This window comes from Astatotilapia calliptera, chromosome 2 (genome assembly GCF_900246225.1).
Source record: "Astatotilapia calliptera chromosome 2, fAstCal1.2, whole genome shotgun sequence".
NCBI lineage: Eukaryota > Metazoa > Chordata > Actinopteri > Cichliformes > Cichlidae > Astatotilapia > Astatotilapia calliptera.
In genome coordinates, this window is record NC_039303.1 from 21637660 (window position 1) to 21655906 (window position 18247).

Below are 18247 nucleotides of genomic sequence, written 5' to 3' on the forward strand. Positions count from 1 at the left end.
AAAGATGTCATTCTAAATAAAGAAATTACAAAACAGCTTGCAAACCAACCATGACATCCGAGTGTGACACAATTACATTCATATTGAAACATATGTGATAATTTTCTTTCTTTGTAGCATTTTTAAGATGTGTGTTAGAACAGTCATTATGCTGTTTGGATTAGGAACCAATCATTTTTGCCAAATAGTTAACACAAACTTAGAACAACAATGAACAATTTTCAAGATTCTGATTTACAGAACAAACAAAAGTCACAAAAGGTTTCATTATTTAAGAGACAAGATCAAGTTTTTCACACAGGAATGAAATGACAGAATCCAGTGCAGCGGGGCCAAAGGTGTGTGTCAGCAAACTGAAGGTTGAGGAATCAGTCAGTTCCTGTTTAAGGTTGTGTTGGATTTTGAGAAGAGTCTGTCTGTTATTAGAAAGTAAGATTAACAATGTTACACCAATAACCCAAATACGGGGAAATGACAAATAATACCAAAAAAGATACAACTTTCATACTGTTTTACTAACTTACTTTGTCATATCAGCACTTGAATGGTCGATGCCTTTACAGACCATGTCTGTTGTGACATCGCAGGCCAATCTTCCGGCAAACCCGAGGGCTAGCTCCCCAGCCTCCTCTTCACTCAGAACACTAAACACTGTTACTTTAGTTTTGGCCTTCTTAGGCCTGTCAAGAATCATTGCGGGCAGTTTGGCTTTACGGCCCTAAAAAGAAAAAGTGCAAACACCAAAAGAGCAGAGGAGAGACACACACACGCGCACAAAGTTAAATGCTTTTGTTTACATGGTGTAATTGTGTATATGTTGCAGCAAATGCACAACTTCCAGCCACATTGTCACTTCATTGATACGAGTAACCCGGATTTATTTCAGGTGACATCAAAATCACGAAATGTATACCTACCCCAATCAAACCTCTGAAAACATGAACTGACATGTTCTCTGCGTTGATTCTGCGCTTGAGCTCGTCTTCTGTTATTGTGTAGGTTTTCTTTTTTGGTACAGATAAGCGACCATGCACTCTGTAAACTGTACTAGTTCCTTCTGAATCAGTTTGGAATTCTGTATCTGCATCGATCCTGTCAACATCATCAGCAGCAGCATTATCTGTACTCAGACTTGTGCTGTATACTTCTGCTTCTTTTGCGTTGTCTTCAGTCTGTGTACCTTCATCTCTGACTGTCAGTCTTCCTATCTCACTGTTACTTGTCGATTTGCTGCAGATGTTCTCTCCCTTAGGAACTTTTCCTTTGTCATTCGCTGCCTGATGCTTTCCCTGATGACATTCTTCACTGGCTACTTCTATTGCTCCTCCTGTATAGCCACCCACTATGCTGCACAACTCCTTTCCCTCTGCTGTGCTGCACTGTGCTGTTACATAAAGAAGAATGATATAAACAGCACTATATCAATTTAATTGTGAAGAGAAATCCCCACAATACGACACAGTTATGTCTAAAATAGTTTTGTGTAAAAACTGGATCTTGAAACATCCACTTTAATAACACAGTCCTGGTGTGCAAAGGCAAAATTACGAAAAAAAATTTCACTTTAAACATTTTTGGACATTGTTTAGTTATATTGTGACTTACTCTCACAGAAGATACAGATGCCACAACCAGACTTTGAACAACGCATGTGCTTGTATGCACCACATTTCTGGCACTGCACCTGTGAATTAAAAAAAAAAAAGAAGAAGAAGAAGAAATAAACAAACAAAAAACAAATGAACAAAGTCCATTATATAAACAATCTATATGGCTAAGGACATGTCATAGTGTACCCGGTCTTTGGCTGCAATCACACACCAGCACTGACTGCACTTCCTAGTTCGATCTGCAAAATATAATTTGTTTAAGTACAAGTTACATTTTCCAATGTTAGAGAAAAAGAAGGCGGCTAATTTTATCTTTACCTATTGAGGAAAATAAGTAGTGGCAAAGTCGGGACCTGAGCTTTGTGACTTCAGTGTTGTACTCCTCCACTTGTGTTTTACCGTCAATGAGAGATTGGGCAAACTAATAATTGACGAAGAAAAAAAAAAAAAAAGAGCAAAAAGAATTTATGGAAGCCCGTTTCCGCCACTAAAAAAAAAAAAAGCTAGTATCCATAACTCGAAATTTCGAGTTACTTTTCTCAAAATTTCGAGTTAGCTCTGCCAATCAAAAAATATACGTGAATGAGGTCGCTTTCTTGTTACCCGGAAGCATATGGCGCAGGACCGCGCACTCAAAAACGGATCCCAACAAATTAAAGTATGTTTGCTGATAGTAACACCATGTGATTCAGCTAATAACACAGGGATTTCATCATTTGTGAAGCCAGGCTGAAAACACTCAGCAATCTGTGCATTCACGACTGGATGTAATACCGGTAGCTTAGCTGTAGCATTTGTAGCTGAGGGCTTCAGCTTCCGGGTAACATGGAAAGGACGTCATTCACGTAGATTACTGATTGGCAGCGCTAACTCGAAATTTCGAGTTGCTTTTCTCAAAATTTTGAGTTAATATGTCGAAATTTCGAGATAATAACTCGAAATTTCGAGAAAAAAACTCGAAATTTTGAGTTATGGATCCTTTTTTTTTTTTTTTTTAGTGGGGGAAACGGGCTTCCATAAGAATTAAATTAACAAAGAAATGTTTGTTTGTTTTTAACCCCCCCCCCCCCCCGAGAAAAAAACACACAAAAAAACAGAGCAACCAAAGCAAAGCATTACTGCTGAAATGGTTCAATCTACAAAAAAAATTGAGATTTTACCATCCTGCCTCTAAGGCTTTAAAAACTGAATAGGCAAAATGTAAACATTACTTATATAGGTTAAAGCTATAGTTTTCAGTACCATTATGACATGCACTCCACATGAGTTCCCATCCTGTTGATGTGGGTGGCTCACATGTGACAAGGTCCACTCTCCAGCGCAGCCTCTTGCTGAAGCAAATGAGTTGAGAGATCGCAGTTATTACAAATAAAAAGCATATAGAGAAATCAATAACCACGTTCGGTAATGATTTCAATTAAATTAAATATGTTATGTTAAATATGTTAATTAATTACCTCCAGTTTTTCAACACCGCACTTTTTCTGACCTCCGACTCGCCAAATGAATTCATATAGACTATGGTCCTCTTGGGTATATCACAAAACTGTTTTGTAAAAAGATGGATATGGTAGGCTTGGGCCTTGAGCTTTCCTAATGAGGGACACTGAAAAGTATCATGCACAAGAGAGAGTGCAAAATCTGTGCAACTTACAAACAAGGTCCAGTGGCTGCCGTTTTCCAGACAGGCTCCAATCAATTTCTCATACATCTGAAAGATGTTTTTCTGGAAATAAAAAGAATGTGACAAGTATGTTTTTCTGTCAAGAATGACACTGCAAAACTGCGAAAGCTTGTCAGGTGAGACTTGTAATTAATTCTGCAGATACACAAACATATAGAAAGTGTCATTTTTTGTTTACATTAATTAATTTCTATAGTGTGTACAAAACAAATCAAGACCACAGACTCAACACGCACCACTCAATTTTTGGTGTTCTTTATCAGTTGGCCAAGACAGAAATGTTTTAATCTGTGTGCATTGCTTTTGAGCAAGTCTTTACACAGAAAAGGTTTCAGAAAGGTATTTTTCAGGTTCTTCTGACAAGGCTTCAATTTTGGAAAATGCTGTTTGTTTATAGTGGCAACTTATAAACCCTTTGTGATAAGAACATAGTTACCACAGTCCAAGTCATACCTTCAAAAAGTATGCCCTTTGTGCTCTTGTGGACCCATCCAAAATTTTTCCAGTGATTTGGCTTGGTATTGGATAAATGTGAGGGAAATTCTATAAAAATAACATAAATACACCTATGTTTTCAAATACATTACAAAAAACGTAAACATGCTATGTCATTATGATCAAAAAAGCTTTTCAACATACCTCACACTGCAAATTGATTAGGCCATCTATTACCTTATAAAACAAATAAATAAATACATATAAATAAAAACAGAACTAAGGAATACGATTCATTAAGTAAATTGTACAATAAAGTGTATTTAAAGCAGAATTTAACATTAGTTTTATGACAACATAAAAGGATTTTTATGTCAAGAGGTACCTCATCTGAAATGTTAGTCTGGTCAAACAGGGATTTCAAACTTGAAATACCAATAGAGTTTGGTCCAGCTACTCCCACAAGGTAATCTGTGAGAAAGCATATGCTGTAGTCAACAGATATCATTTTCTTTTTGCATGCTGCAACCATCATCCATTTCAGTCTTCTAGGAGCTTTGTCTGGTTGTAGTTCTTTTTTCTCCTCCTCATCTATTAATTAAATTGTTTTCTGACCTTCCTAATTGTTTTCAAACTGTCTTCCCAATGTGATGTTTAAGCAATATATGTATGGTCAGAAGGGGGTGAAATTTTCATTGCAGTTGTACGTGTAACATTGCATGTGATAATAAAAGGCTTGATTGGTTGATTATTCAACATGAGTTGACATTTACCTGACATTGTGAAGGAGTCACAGTTTCTGTAAGGGTGTAAGAACATAACATGTGGATTTGTTACACTTCTTTTTCACAAGTTAATAACAATCAATAATTTTCATTCCATTATTAACAAGCTATCACACGATGTCCCAGGGACAACATTTACGCGATGTCCCAGGGACAACATTTACGCGATGTCCCAGGGACAACATTTACGCGATGTCCCTGGGACAACATTTACGCGATGTACCAGGACAAATTTGTAAATTTCTGGATTACTGTTAATCTCCATAGAATCAAGAACTCATGTCCAGTTTCACAGCTATGGACCAGTTAATTATGTTTCCAGGTGATAGTTTGATTCATAGATTCAGCACACAACCATAAGTCTAGGCCTTTTAGTCCAGATTCTCTTCACTTATGTTTGTAAAATGATCAGGGAAGCTACTGCAATTTTGTCTGACCCAACCCCCGGACCACGAAACACCCAAAAAGTTGGGGAACGCTGGTCTAGAGAACACTGGTTAGCTAATGCTGTCGTCAAGTAGCCTATCACTAGCAAACAAACAGCAAGCCAAGTGAGGAACATATGTATAATGCTTACCGTTTATTAAAGGAAAGTATCCTAAATTGACTTCAAATTCGGCGGACAGGCGGCGGTTTCTCGCTTCTTCACTTGTATTTCGAAATACTCGAAGGCGGGTATTTCGAAGTCGCAAAGGAATGACGTCACAAGAAGGTGATTGGTCACTTGCCATGTTGAACCTGGAACAACATTAATTATGATGATGTGGGAACAATGCTGACACGAGGAAATCAGATCGTCCGTAACATTGCATGTGATAATAAAAGGCTTGATTGGTTGATTATTCAACATGAGTTGACATTTACCTGACATTGTGAAGGAGTCACAGTTTCTGTAAGGGTGTAAGAACATAACATGTGGATTTGTTACACTTCTTTTTCACAAGTTAATAACAATCAATAATTTTCATTCCATTATTAACAAGCTATCACACGATGTCCCAGGGACAACATTTACGCGATGTCCCAGGGACAACATTTACGCGATGTCCCAGGGACAACATTTACGCGATGTCCCTGGGACAACATTTACGCGATGTACCAGGACAAATTTGTAAATTTCTGGATTACTGTTAATCTCCATAGAATCAAGAACTCATGTCCAGTTTCACAGCTATGGACCAGTTAATTATGTTTCCAGGTGATAGTTTGATTCATAGATTCAGCACACAACCATAAGTCTAGGCCTTTTAGTCCAGATTCTCTTCACTTATGTTTGTAAAATGATCAGGGAAGCTACTGCAATTTTGTCTGACCCAACCCCCGGACCACGAAACACCCAAAAAGTTGGGGAACGCTGGTCTAGAGAACACTGGTTAGCTAATGCTGTCGTCAAGTAGCCTATCACTAGCAAACAAACAGCAAGCCAAGTGAGGAACATATGTATAATGCTTACCGTTTATTAAAGGAAAGTATCCTAAATTGACTTCAAATTCGGCGGACAGGCGGCGGTTTCTCGCTTCTTCACTTGTATTTCGAAATACTCGAAGGCGGGTATTTCGAAGTCGCAAAGGAATGACGTCACAAGAAGGTGATTGGTCACTTGCCATGTTGAACCTGGAACAACATTAATTATGATGATGTGGGAACAATGCTGACACGAGGAAATCAGATCGTCCGTAACATTGCATGTGATAATAAAAGGCTTGATTGGTTGATTATTCAACATGAGTTGACATTTACCTGACATTGTGAAGGAGTCACAGTTTCTGTAAGGGTGTAAGAACATAACATGTGGATTTGTTACACTTCTTTTTCACAAGTTAATAACAATCAATAATTTTCATTCCATTATTAACAAGCTATCACACGATGTCCCAGGGACAACATTTACGCGATGTCCCAGGGACAACATTTACGCGATGTCCCAGGGACAACATTTACGCGATGTCCCTGGGACAACATTTACGCGATGTACCAGGACAAATTTGTAAATTTCTGGATTACTGTTAATCTCCATAGAATCAAGAACTCATGTCCAGTTTCACAGCTATGGACCAGTTAATTATGTTTCCAGGTGATAGTTTGATTCATAGATTCAGCACACAACCATAAGTCTAGGCCTTTTAGTCCAGATTCTCTTCACTTATGTTTGTAAAATGATCAGGGAAGCTACTGCAATTTTGTCTGACCCAACCCCCGGACCACGAAACACCCAAAAAGTTGGGGAACGCTGGTCTAGAGAACACTGGTTAGCTAATGCTGTCGTCAAGTAGCCTATCACTAGCAAACAAACAGCAAGCCAAGTGAGGAACATATGTATAATGCTTACCGTTTATTAAAGGAAAGTATCCTAAATTGACTTCAAATTCGGCGGACAGGCGGCGGTTTCTCGCTTCTTCACTTGTATTTCGAAATACTCGAAGGCGGGTATTTCGAAGTCGCAAAGGAATGACGTCACAAGAAGGTGATTGGTCACTTGCCATGTTGAACCTGGAACAACATTAATTATGATGATGTGGGAACAATGCTGACACGAGGAAATCAGATCGTCCATCGGGGACATACTTTGTTTCTATCCTCAGAATCAGTGTCAGTCATTCTGAATCAGAATTTGCAAACTGATGATGATTCATCTCATAAATCACGATACTACTGCCCACTCCGCTTGCTATACACCCTGCTCTTTTACTTAGAGCCAGCTTGAAGAACGCATGCAGACGTGGACAAAATTATTAGCCCTGCTATGAATTTTAAAGTTTTTATCAAAGAACAGAAAAACAGAAAAACAGAAAATAGCATTTTGAAACAAACTAGTTTTCTTTTCTTTATCTCATCAAGGTGGAAGGAAACCTCAAGGAGTCAGAAACAATCCTGGGTCTGGGTCGTCTCTTTATTTTCAAACACAACAACGACCCAAAATCTGTCGCTCCTGGTGAAGAACTACCTCCAGAAGACCAAAGTAAAATTCCTGACTGGCCGGCACAAATCCCTGACTTGAATCCCACTGAAAATCTCTTGTGTTGAACTGAAGACCAGGATCTATGCTGGAAGATCATGAAATCTGGAGGAGCTTGAGAGATTCTTTGAAGGAGAATGAGCTGGAATTGTTCAGGATACGATGTTTTGAAAAGCTGTGTTAAAAATTTGCTCTGTTTTAGCAGCACTTGAGAAATACTAATACAAAACAGGCAACAAGCTCTGGGTGGAAGCTGCCCTCTTTTGTCCTAGGAGCTGAGAGGAGTGACACCCAGTGCGGTCTTCTGCTGCTGTAGCCCATCTGCTTGCTTTGTGCATTTAGAGATGCTCTTCTGCATATGTTGGTATGTAATGATCCATTGGTTTAGTTACTGTTGCCCTCCAATCAGCTCAGAGCAGCCTGTCCAATCTCTGCTGACCTCTGGTGTCAACAAGACATTTTCACACAGAACTGCTGCCCACTGGATATTTCCTCTTTTTCAGGACATTCTCTCTGAACCCTAACAATGTTTGTAGGAAGATTCCAGCAGATCACCAATTTCTGAAATACTCAGACCACCCTGTTTGGTACCACAACATTGCCATGTTCAGAGTTCCTTTCCCACTTTGAACTTCAGCAGGTTGTCTTGACCATGTCAATATGCTAATGAGTTGCTCTCATGTGATTGGGTGATTAGAAATTTGTGTCAATAACCAGTTTCCTTCAAACATTATCACAAAACTGGAGGCCATATCACTCAAGCATTCTCTGTGTTCTGAGACATCAGCAAAAATTTATTATGAGGCTGCTCCTTAACTTTATGCATAAATAATTAACTGTTTGCTACAAAGTTATTAGTCCTGAGGTTTTATTGATTTGCACCCTTATTATAAATATCATACATTCATTTGTGGTAGTTTCCTAAAAGTCTGGCGTAATTTCATGAGTTTTATTTATTTATTTACTAAGATGATTAAAGCTTTGATGTGAGAGATAAACTAATAAGTGACTACCACACTCTGTATCACCCTACACGTTCATGTGTAATAATTGTTTAGGCAACAAAAACAATGCAAAACAAAACATTGCAATGACATTTTATTTTCATGAATGCTCTCACACTTCACTTATCCTTTATAAAGTTATGTACACATAATTTCCTCCCGAAGAAAATAAAATATCCAGTGTGGAAAGGTAAAGAAAGAAAAGAAGGCAACAGAGTCAAAAAACATAAAGCACAATAACCCAGAAAAGTTAAATTCATTTCATACATATTATTGATTTTAAGGAATTTAAATTTGTGACTACATATTGCCAGTGACTCGTATATTCATAACAGGAGGTAGGGTTAAAGAAACTTGAAATGCTTTGTTTGTACAACTAACACAAGTGCTAACACTGTTGCTAACAGCACCCCCTAGTGAGATGGCTGCGCACAACACATCCTTCTAAAAGTGCATGTCAAGACTCGGGCCAAATTTCAAAGTCTGCATACAAATTCATACGGGCAATAATTTTTTTTCCTCCTTCCATTAATTATTACTGATAACAGACTTTTTGTCCTCAGTAAATCTATAGTCAGCTGCATGGAGACATCAGTAATGACCACTGTGTATACGGATTATTCCCAACGTATTCTCACAGTTTTCATTTGTTTTATAGTTTCTAAACTGATGACATGACAATGCACGGTGTGTAGGACTTCAGTTTATCTATGCATCGTGTACCACATTCACAGCAAGTTTATCAAATTATTTAATGGCTCCTGAAAGTCCTCACTCTTTGTGACGGTCTCATGAAGTGGACCAAAGAATGATCAAGCCAAATCAACCCAACTGAAAACTACACTGTGTGATGCCTACTACAGATCTCTTAAAATATATTTACACTCCCAGGGTTTACATATAAGCAAGTATCGCAGTTAGTAATAAACCTGGTCTACGCATGAACATGAGAAATTAACTGCTAATGTATTTGGGACCTGAAATTAACATTTTTTTAAATTAATTTTTTACATTTTTAAACCCTTTTTTCATATCAGCTTTGGTTTAAAACAAATTAGAAATTGAAAGAATCAATCATGATCCATGAAATGTCTTTAAATAAGGCAAAAATTCATTACAAGGTACCACACTGCAATTCATTATGAATTAACATTTATGAGGTACCACACAATGAAAAGTTTAAGTTTTAAAAAAGGATCCAGTTTTCCATTGTGAAAACCAGGCTGCGGTCCCTGCTCAAGTCGGAACAAATGTATCACATGTCGGCATCCATTCAAACCACTGCTGTGTGCTTTTGTTTTGGTCAAATGTCAAATTAAATATCTTGTCAAGGAAATAAAATAAAAAAAATAAAAACCAGCATCCGCAAACTCAAATCCCATGAGGTATATACACTAACAGTCTGCACAGACAACGCATTCTGAAACGCTGTAATTTCAGCCACTATAACAACAACAACAGCAGAAATAGGGTAATTATTTCAACTGAGCTCTGGTGATGCACGTGAGGAGTAAAGTCAGTGCTCATCATCCAAAAATCTCATGTGGAACAGTGCATGTGGTTATCCTGACAATATTGTGACATGAGATGGGACCTACTGTTCTGATGCTTTGCAGGCATGTTGTTGCACTGTGTCACTGTTATAATCATATCAGAAAAGAGAGCTAACCTAACAATTTACCTTTTCCTTAAGCAGTTTGTCTCTTCTGTATTAAAGTGAATGATGGTGTGGTTAGGAGTTTGCATTTGTGTGGTTTCTGAGGTGAAATGTCATTTTGTTTTAGTAATATTTCAGTCTTCAGACTAATCAAGTCCAGTGTAGCAGTGAAATTAATCAGGGGAAAAACACGACCCTGATTAAAATTATTATAAAAGTCTGTGGTTCAATAACACACCGTGCTCCGATATGAATATAACAGTGTAACATTTTTATGATTTTTTGTTAATTTGTTGCCATCAGTTTTAGAACGTGAAGAAGAAATGAAGCGCATCCAGCGAGATCAATCGGTGTATCCTGGCTGTCCGCGTTAGCTGTGAACGGATGGGCTGGTAGCCTGCAGCGTTATCTGATGCCTTGTTTCTATTTCAGTCATGTAAGCATCGCTGAGCACAGCCTGAAAAATCACAGTACAATTAATTGATTCCTCTATAGTTTTGATTTTCTCTTCCTGTGACAGCTAATGCATTGGCTAGTGCAGCACTGCGGAGTCGTTTCTGACCAGCATAATCGCGTGCACTCCAACGAAAGCCTGAAAACTGCGCAATAATTGCCAAATGTTACTACTACGAGCTGACCTGCCCAATATGAGCCGACGTGCCACTCTTCTAAAGCTGGATTTCTAAAGACAGTCCCTGTACAAAGAACAGCTTTCCAAAAAACAAAAGACGCAACAAACCAAACCTAAGCAATGAGAATAAGCATCATTCAGAAAGAAGAGTTACTGGAGGCTTTAAATGTTTTAGCATAAAAGATACATTAGAAAAATAATATATTTACCTCTCAACCTTTCAATCTCTAAAGCATGTACAAGTTCTGGAAAATGACCTCAGTGCTCGAGCTGGTTGCGAATTTCCATGTATATGGAAAAGTAACAGCGTAAGGTCCAACATTAGAAGAAGGAACCAAAAGGCATTTGGTTATAACTAAATAAGAAGCACTGCGGTTTAAATAACAGTTCTTGGCCCACTCAGGTTGCTGGATGGAAAGAACCTCCACATCCACACTAAGCCAGAAAGTGAAGGAAGTAAACTTAACGTTTCCTATTTTTTATACTTAGTATGAACTTTTAATTATGCATGTTTTTATTTTGTTTTGTTTTTTCCTCTTGAACCACCACCTCTAAAATCTACCACCTGACAGAGCAGTCGTCCCATTATTAGAATGGGACGACTGCATTAAGCTTCCTCGGACGCTGTGGGTCTCTTCAGGTCTTTGATTTGCTTGATCAGATAGTTTTTCTCATCGCAGAACTGCTCGTCCTCAGATCTATCCGTCTGGAAGTTGCCAAGGAACTCCACGAGCTTGGTCTGGTTCTTCAGAAGGATGTCCATCACGGGCTGAGTCTTGTTGGGGTTTGCAACAAATACCTTTGGAAAGATTATGTAAAAAGTTTAAGTACCATTTGTGGATGCAATGCACAGAGTCCAGTGAATCTACTTTTAGCCAAAGTCTTGCACTGCAGCTGTGATGGTAGTTCTTGTTCTGCTTTGATCATGAACCAGTTCTCTTCCTGCTGCAGGTTCTGATTAGGTTCAGTGATCCCATCTTCAGAGCAGATCAAGGACACCTTCGCCAGCTGTAGTCCAACAAGACGGAGTTTGAGTCCTCCTGACTGACCAACTGCTAGACAGGAGGACTCCAAGGAGAAGCAGCTGAATGATACTAAAGACTGGCATAACAGAAAGCTGGACAAATATCCAGCTAGCAGTAAAAACGAGAGGTGAAGCTGTTAGCAGCAACCAAACTTTTAAATAAGAGAAATCACAATGACTCAGCCTGACTAAACAAAAACCCACATTCAATATTAGACCAACTTAAGGTAGCAGGTATGTGGGGTTTTCATGACACAATTCAGATTTAAGAGTGGATTTTGAGAAATTTTTTGCGCACCTTGAAGACGTGGAATGCTTCAAACTGGATGTTTCGGCTGTTATCTCTCAGCAGGTTCATCATCAGCTTCAAGTTCTCTGCCCGACTGATGTACCTCGTCATGACAGTGAAGTTGTGCCTATCCAGGAGAAGTTCACCTAGCAGCTAACAAATAAATATACATGAGTTTACAGAATCAGTCCACAAACTTGTCAGTTAAACTTAAGACTGAGCAGGAGGATGTACCTTCAAAGACTGCCGTTTTGTGACGTAGTTCTCAGAGTGCAGAAGTTTTTCATACTCTGTAAACACCTGATAAAAATGTCAAAAGTAAGTTGGGTAAAGAATGAGCAGTTTTTCCAATTAAATATCAAAACCACCCAAGAAAGCTCACCCTGTCATAATTATTCTCCAGGAAGTCTGCACACATAATCTTGTGTCTCGTGAGAAGATCCTGATGGGGAATAGAAGAGGTCAAGATATCAACTAGGAACAGTCAGGATGTTAACCTTGCCATTTTAAAAAAAAAAAAAAAAAAAAAAAATTATATCTATATCTCTCTCTCTATATATATATATCTATCTATCTATCTATCTATCTATCTATCTATCTATCTATCTATCTATCTATCTATCTATCTATCTATCTATCTATCTATCTATCTATCTATCTATCTATATATATATATATATATATATATATATATATATATATATATATATCTATATCTATATCTATCTATATCTATATCTATATCTATATCTATATCTATATATCTATATCTCTATATCTATATCTATATATCTATATATATATATATATATATATATATATATATATCTATATATCTATATATATATCTCTATATCTCTCTATATGTGTGTACCTTGAACGAGGCAAAAGCATCTGAGGCGATGTCAAAGGTTGACAGCTCCACATAATGGAAGAAGCAGAAGAAGTCTTCAGAGAAGAGCACTATCCTGGCCAAAGGCTCGTGACGCAGGCACTCTCTCAGCATCATCCCACAGTTAAGAGCCACTTCTGGAGCCTCGTATCTGCACAGGTTCATACATGTGAGGTCCAAGTGATGGTGAACTCATCACAAGTTATACAATTTTCACTCGAGATGTATAATCACATCCTAAACACTGTCACTGTTAGTTTGACATCAACTCTGTGTTTCCAATGACGAAGGAACGAGATCCTCGCAAAAAATAAACAAATGGATTAAACTAAGGCAGAACGTGAGTACAGCAGCAGCGATCTACACGCAGAGAAGTCGTCAATCACTCAGTGACGCTGAGAATTTAAACTAGGGTAAAACTTATGGAACAGATTCTGTAAATCGCCAAAATATTTTTTATATTTTTAAAAGAGCCTGAAGAATGTGTAAGCGATCCTTAAAACAAATACATAAATAAAAAGTGTTACATCTGGTCCAAAACAAGTCTGCTGAATGGCAGCATCCTCCATAGGTCACTACCCTGAAACCAGATCTTCGCATTTTGGAGCACTTATGTACTCATCTAAAGATGACCAATAAGCAGTGATTTTAGATCAGTTGTGCTCATTAATTATGAAAAACTTTGGGAGAAAACTATGTTTTGTTAAGTGTGAATGGAAAGTCTGAACCAATGCAATTTGCTTACTTGGCAGGGAGAGGAGCACAGGATGCAAAGCTTGTTATACTCATTTAAGCAGGTAGAAAAATGGCAAGGAGTACACCAAGCTTTTGTTTGAGAACTGTTTATACAACGTCACAATAGTAACTTTTAATAAAAAGGCTGCCGTTTGCTTTCAAAGGGTCTCATTAACACTCTCAGTCTTTATTATTTACAGTAGTGGACGCTGTACTATTTCTTAGTGTGATATATTCTTTGGCTTAAATCAAGGAGCTGCAAAGAATGCATTATAAGCCCTCTCATCAATCTTTTAAAGAGACAGTATTCAGATAAAGGTCAATTAAGTTAATGCCCATCCAGGTTTCATCCCTATATCCTCACAACTATGACAGAATGAGCCATAACCCTCTTATGCTAGACAGTGTCCCTTAAGTTCTGCCAGATATTTGACAGCACATCAAGAAACGTCAAAAGCTTCTGGTCGCTTTGATAATTAGAAACGCAACGTCCCATATGGAGCTGAGAAAACGTTAAAGTCCAGTTTATAAAAAACACCTACCAGTCTGAAGGTAAGGATTTTGTAGTTCGATCACGATGGACCCTGTAATAGCATATGTTATCGCACTGCTCTCTGCTGCTGCAGGTTAGTTATGAACTCAGAAGACTTGTACAAACAGCTGGAACACAAACTACCGTCACTGCTGACTTTGATTAATCCAACCTGTCGCAGACTTCTTCAGACAGAGACCTGGCAGAAACTTACGTAAACTTGGATTTTATAAACATTTCAATCTGTAATAGATGTGAAATGATACAAATGACGCAAAGTGAACAACGTTAACACAGATGTGAAAGGCATTTTGTGATTTTCGAGAGGTCTGTGCACTCATCGGGCCATTAAATGTACACAAAATGTGCCTTTCGAATTTTGTGCTAAAATGTGGAACAACCTAGATGTTCATGCTTTGTCCTCTGTGACATGTACAACAATTTATTTAAAGAACAATCTGTTTTGAGGTCTTAATGAGCTTGGGCAGTGCAAGACTGTGAAACAGAAGGAAAGCAGGTGTCTCATACAAACTTCTTTTTCTTCGCCCCCTCATGTTGTTGCTCTTTAAAGCATTCTCATGTTTCTTAACAAAAGCAGGGCAACGCAAGATACTGGCGCGAGACATGTGAGCCTATCTGCATTCAGATTCTTGCAGTATTAAAAGCTGTGACTTTTTCCATGGAAAAGTAGCCGGGGGGCCATTCAGCTGACATATTCAGATGTCTCTGATGAGCAGAGAGGACTGGACGTCTGAAAGAGGCTTTGAAAAGGTGATGTGTGGGAACCGTTATACAAATATTTTGGTGGCATTTTTCATGATCCCCAGGTTTATTATGACCACAGAGGGCAACAACAACAACAAAAAAAAAAATCAGTTTCTCCACACCTAATTTTTTTTTTTTGCCAGTCCTGTTACCCACTGTCCACTTTTTGTGAGTCTACACAGTTTTTTCCTTTTATCTATTGGTTTAATGGTAAATAGTAGAAACAGCCTGAACAGCATTATTAATAAAAGTTGTTCACAAGCTCAACAGTGAACCAAAAAAAGATTTTTTTTTTTTTTTTAATGAAAGCAGGAAGTGTTTTGGCTGAATGTGGTCTTGTAAGTGAGCTGCCTCTGCAGCCATCAGAGTGTCGTAATGTTTTACCTCTTTGGACAATCTTTCCCTCTGCAATCATAGTACAAAATGCTCTGTGTAGTTTATATTCTATTAGTATTTTTTTAATTCATATACATTTCTATTTTAATCCATCTCCTTCCACATTATTGCCCATCCGTTTGTATGAATGTTCCTGTTTTGTGTACAACAAATCGCTCCTAGTGGGATCAATGAAGTTGTTTGGTATAATTTTGGGTTGAACGTGCCATTTCTAGATCTCATTTTCCACAGAGAGGTATTTTTTTCCTGTGCAAAAAAGTACACAATTTCCCCACGCACAACAAGGGAGTTCATTAGCAGTGTAACAAACCGAGACATCAACGTTAAATGTCAGGTTTTGATGTCTGCCTCTCATAAACAAACCAAATCTTCCACTTTATAGTTGTGACATTTAACCGGATAAGATGGCATTCGATCCACCAAACAGCAGCCGGAGCATGCAGCTGGTCTCTGAGTGAGTGAGCAGGATGACTCAGTTTTTCAGAGCTGTAAAACTAGCACTGTACTTTTTGCTTTATCCATCATCTACATGTGTAGCCCACATGTGAGCAAGTTCATGCTTGTTCCTTTGGGAGTTGTTGAAACTCATACTGGCTAATGCAGAAGACTGCAAGGCATGTTAAAGGAAGGTATTTGTACCTAAAAAGCAAAAACCAAATGCTTTTTATTTCATGCTAAGGATTTGTTTGTTTGTTTATGAGGCTCTGAGGGTGGATTTGTTGTTAATGCATATAAATGGACAACGAGCAGTCAGATTGAAGATCAAATGACCAAACACTGAGTTTCTGTACACTGAAAATATGAACTTACCCTTTGAGAAGCATGAAGAGGATCTGTGGGTGTGTAGAAATGTATTCTACCGTGGGCGTGCGGGTGCCAATCTGACGTCTCACGATATTGCTGAACAAATGGACCACATCCTTCTTCCCCTGCACAGTAACAACCACTCAGACTGGGTGCTGATATACACAGGGTTTTTTTGCTTTGGGCATAGACGTTCAAATCAGGCATGCAAACACGCACTCCCCCTGATCATTCAATGTGTGCACCAAGCAATCAATACTTTAAACTCATAAAGTCAGTGCAGAAAGAAGGCATTTTTTCTCCTACCTCAAAATCAATCTTCTGTAGGTTTGCAATGAGAGAAATTAGAAGGTTGGTGTTGTACAGCTCCTGTGCAAGCTGAGCCACTGCTTCAGTTTGGGGCTCCTTGTCACCTGTTCCACAAAGTACTTCCTTCAGTGAGGCAAGATTTTTGGACACCTCCTCTGCAACCTTAATAACATGAGGGGGTAAAAAGAGTATGATCAGCTGCTGCTCAGCGTTACTGTAATTTTTAACATTCATGCCATCCTCAGAGAAATCCACAGCTGACCTTTTCACACTTCTTGCTGTCACCAGCATCCAGCTTTTCCATATATGCAACATGGTCCTTCAGACTCTTCACTATCTCAGCTGGGTTCTTCTGAGACTTTCCAAAAGGAAAAGGCATGGCTGAAGACAGGTAATCTAAGACCAGATCGCTGATGAAACATAACACGGGTTTTTAAATTGTGCAAATAAACCTATTCGACTTCCTGCACCGCTTTGCATCAGGAAATCGCTAACAAAAAAACAACAAAACAACAAAAAAAACTTCACCTGATGAGCTAGACATGAGTGAGTTATGGCGTTTGGCTAAAGACAGAAGCTCATAAGGAAGAGACTAAAGTTTAAAGTAACTCACAACGCTACTTCACGTTAGTCGAAAAAAAGGCTAGCAACTTTTCTTACTTAACGTTTCTTACGTCGAGTTTAGGGTGTATTCATTATATTAGTCTATATTAGTCCACTTTCAAACTAAGCGGGGTCAGCTGAACAGTAGAAGCCAAGCTTTCAAACCAAAACAAGGATGTAACGGAGAACAGGACGTCAAAATGTCAACGTTGCAGCATGCTCATCGGAAAAGTTGAGCTAGCTTGTGACCTAGTTAGCTATAGCTAGAAACAAGGCAACTACCAACAGGACGCAGTTAGAGAAGGACGGTTGTGGGGAAGCACACACGCACAAAACACCCTGCTGAAATATTTACTTCAGGCTGTGTACACTCACCGAATGAAGGGTAGCTTTGAACTTCAAAGACGCTCGGTGACCAAAGGTGAGCTAGCGGGCTAGCGAGTCGTCTCCACTTTCAATATCCACTGTAACGTTACTTTGAAAAAGTCTGTAACGTTGTCTGACAGCTGTAGCTACCTAACGTCCCCTAACTGTAGCTACAACTTCCTCAAACTAGAGACATTCATAGCAGTGATATTTGACGTAAATTTCACTTCTAGTGACCCCTGTCATCGAACTTGCTAGCTTCCTAGTTATTACAGAGTGACTTGCTGCTGGGCTTGCCCGTCTGTCAACTTCATTTCCCTGTTCTTTTCTGCCGAAACACCCGTCCTCTTCTCATCCCGGGGACAATGGGCGGTCATGTTTTGCTATGTAATATGACTGACACCAATTTTATCCTATCACTTTTGCGTGATGTGGGCACGCCCTCTACCCCACTATGGGAGCGCATGTTTCACAAAGTTACATACTAATGAGGGGGAGTATGTTGCAGAGGAAGCCACTCTACCGGACATCCCGTTAATAGAAATCAAGTGCATCTAAATTCTCGGGAAGAGATGAGCCATTAGTTGAGAAATAGTTCGTGTTTTATCTGTGGTTATGAAATCTAAACGTTGTAAAAATCGGCCAGAATAAGAAACAGGATTAGTTTTTTTTTTCTTTCTTTCATCTAATCGCCTTTTGGTGATTTCTTTGTTGAGTCACAAGAAAATTCAGTATCCAATAGCAACATCTATAAAACACATTTCACTAGA

The 18247-nt window shown here is 38.6% G+C and overlaps 2 protein-coding genes across 12 annotated transcripts; both read right to left on the minus strand.

The window, feature by feature from the left end:
* LOC113033547 (uncharacterized) lies at positions 1-6984 on the minus strand. Of its 8 annotated transcripts, none has more exons than XM_026187505.1 (14): positions 6844-6984; positions 6255-6280; positions 4115-4200; positions 3934-3966; positions 3748-3837; positions 3265-3336; positions 3068-3156; positions 2853-2955; positions 1929-2031; positions 1797-1849; positions 1606-1684; positions 918-1384; positions 525-718; positions 4-416 (listed from the first exon to the last, which is right to left on the minus strand). In XM_026187505.1, the coding sequence occupies exons 2-14, from the start codon at positions 6259-6261 to the stop codon at positions 272-274; spliced, it is 1521 nt and encodes a 506-aa protein (XP_026043290.1). In that variant the 5' UTR covers positions 6262-6280; positions 6844-6984; the 3' UTR covers positions 4-271. The 8 variants fall into 8 exon arrangements, with proteins under 8 accessions (XP_026043299.1, XP_026043290.1, XP_026043282.1 ...); XM_026187497.1 differs by lacking the exons at positions 6255-6280; positions 6844-6984 and adding exons at positions 4503-4528; positions 5092-5236; XM_026187487.1 differs by lacking the exon at positions 6255-6280 and adding an exon at positions 4503-4528 and having other exon boundaries at positions 5-416.
* A 1567-nt stretch (positions 6985-8551) lies between these two features.
* LOC113033577 (calcium-binding protein 39-like) lies at positions 8552-17921 on the minus strand. 4 transcript variants are annotated; one of them, XM_026187533.1, is made up of 9 exons: positions 17487-17921; positions 16771-16918; positions 16506-16670; positions 16206-16324; positions 12950-13118; positions 12458-12517; positions 12310-12375; positions 12085-12228; positions 8552-11561 (listed from the first exon to the last, which is right to left on the minus strand). In XM_026187533.1, the coding sequence occupies exons 2-9, from the start codon at positions 16885-16887 to the stop codon at positions 11370-11372; spliced, it is 1032 nt and encodes a 343-aa protein (XP_026043318.1). In that variant the 5' UTR covers positions 16888-16918; positions 17487-17921; the 3' UTR covers positions 8552-11369. The 4 variants fall into 4 exon arrangements, with proteins under 4 accessions (XP_026043318.1, XP_026043338.1, XP_026043330.1 ...); XM_026187553.1 differs by lacking the exon at positions 17487-17921 and adding an exon at positions 17183-17471; XM_026187545.1 differs by lacking the exon at positions 17487-17921 and adding an exon at positions 17169-17471.
* Positions 17922-18247: the final 326 nt, after the last annotated feature.

Excerpts from the sequence above, each read along its gene's own strand:
- LOC113033547 (XM_026187458.1), bottom strand. The coding sequence starts at position 4,264 with ATGATGGTTGCAGCATGCAAAAAGAAAATGATATCTGTTGACTACAGC. Across the intron at positions 3,337-3,747 it reads AAAGGGCATACTTTTTGAAG|AAAAACATCTTTCAGATGTA; the intron begins GTATGACTTGGA and ends TTTTATTTCCAG. Across the intron at positions 3,157-3,264 it reads GCAGCCACTGGACCTTGTTT|TTTTGTGATATACCCAAGAG; the intron begins GTAAGTTGCACA and ends TTTACAAAACAG.
- LOC113033577 (XM_026187533.1), bottom strand. The coding sequence starts at position 16,887 with ATGCCTTTTCCTTTTGGAAAGTCTCAGAAGAACCCAGCTGAGATAGTG. Across the intron at positions 12,229-12,309 it reads CAAAACGGCAGTCTTTGAAG|CTGCTAGGTGAACTTCTCCT; the intron begins GTACATCCTCCT and ends TTTATTTGTTAG. Across the intron at positions 11,562-12,084 it reads AAGCATTCCACGTCTTCAAG|GTATTTGTTGCAAACCCCAA; the intron begins GTGCGCAAAAAA and ends ATCTTTCCAAAG.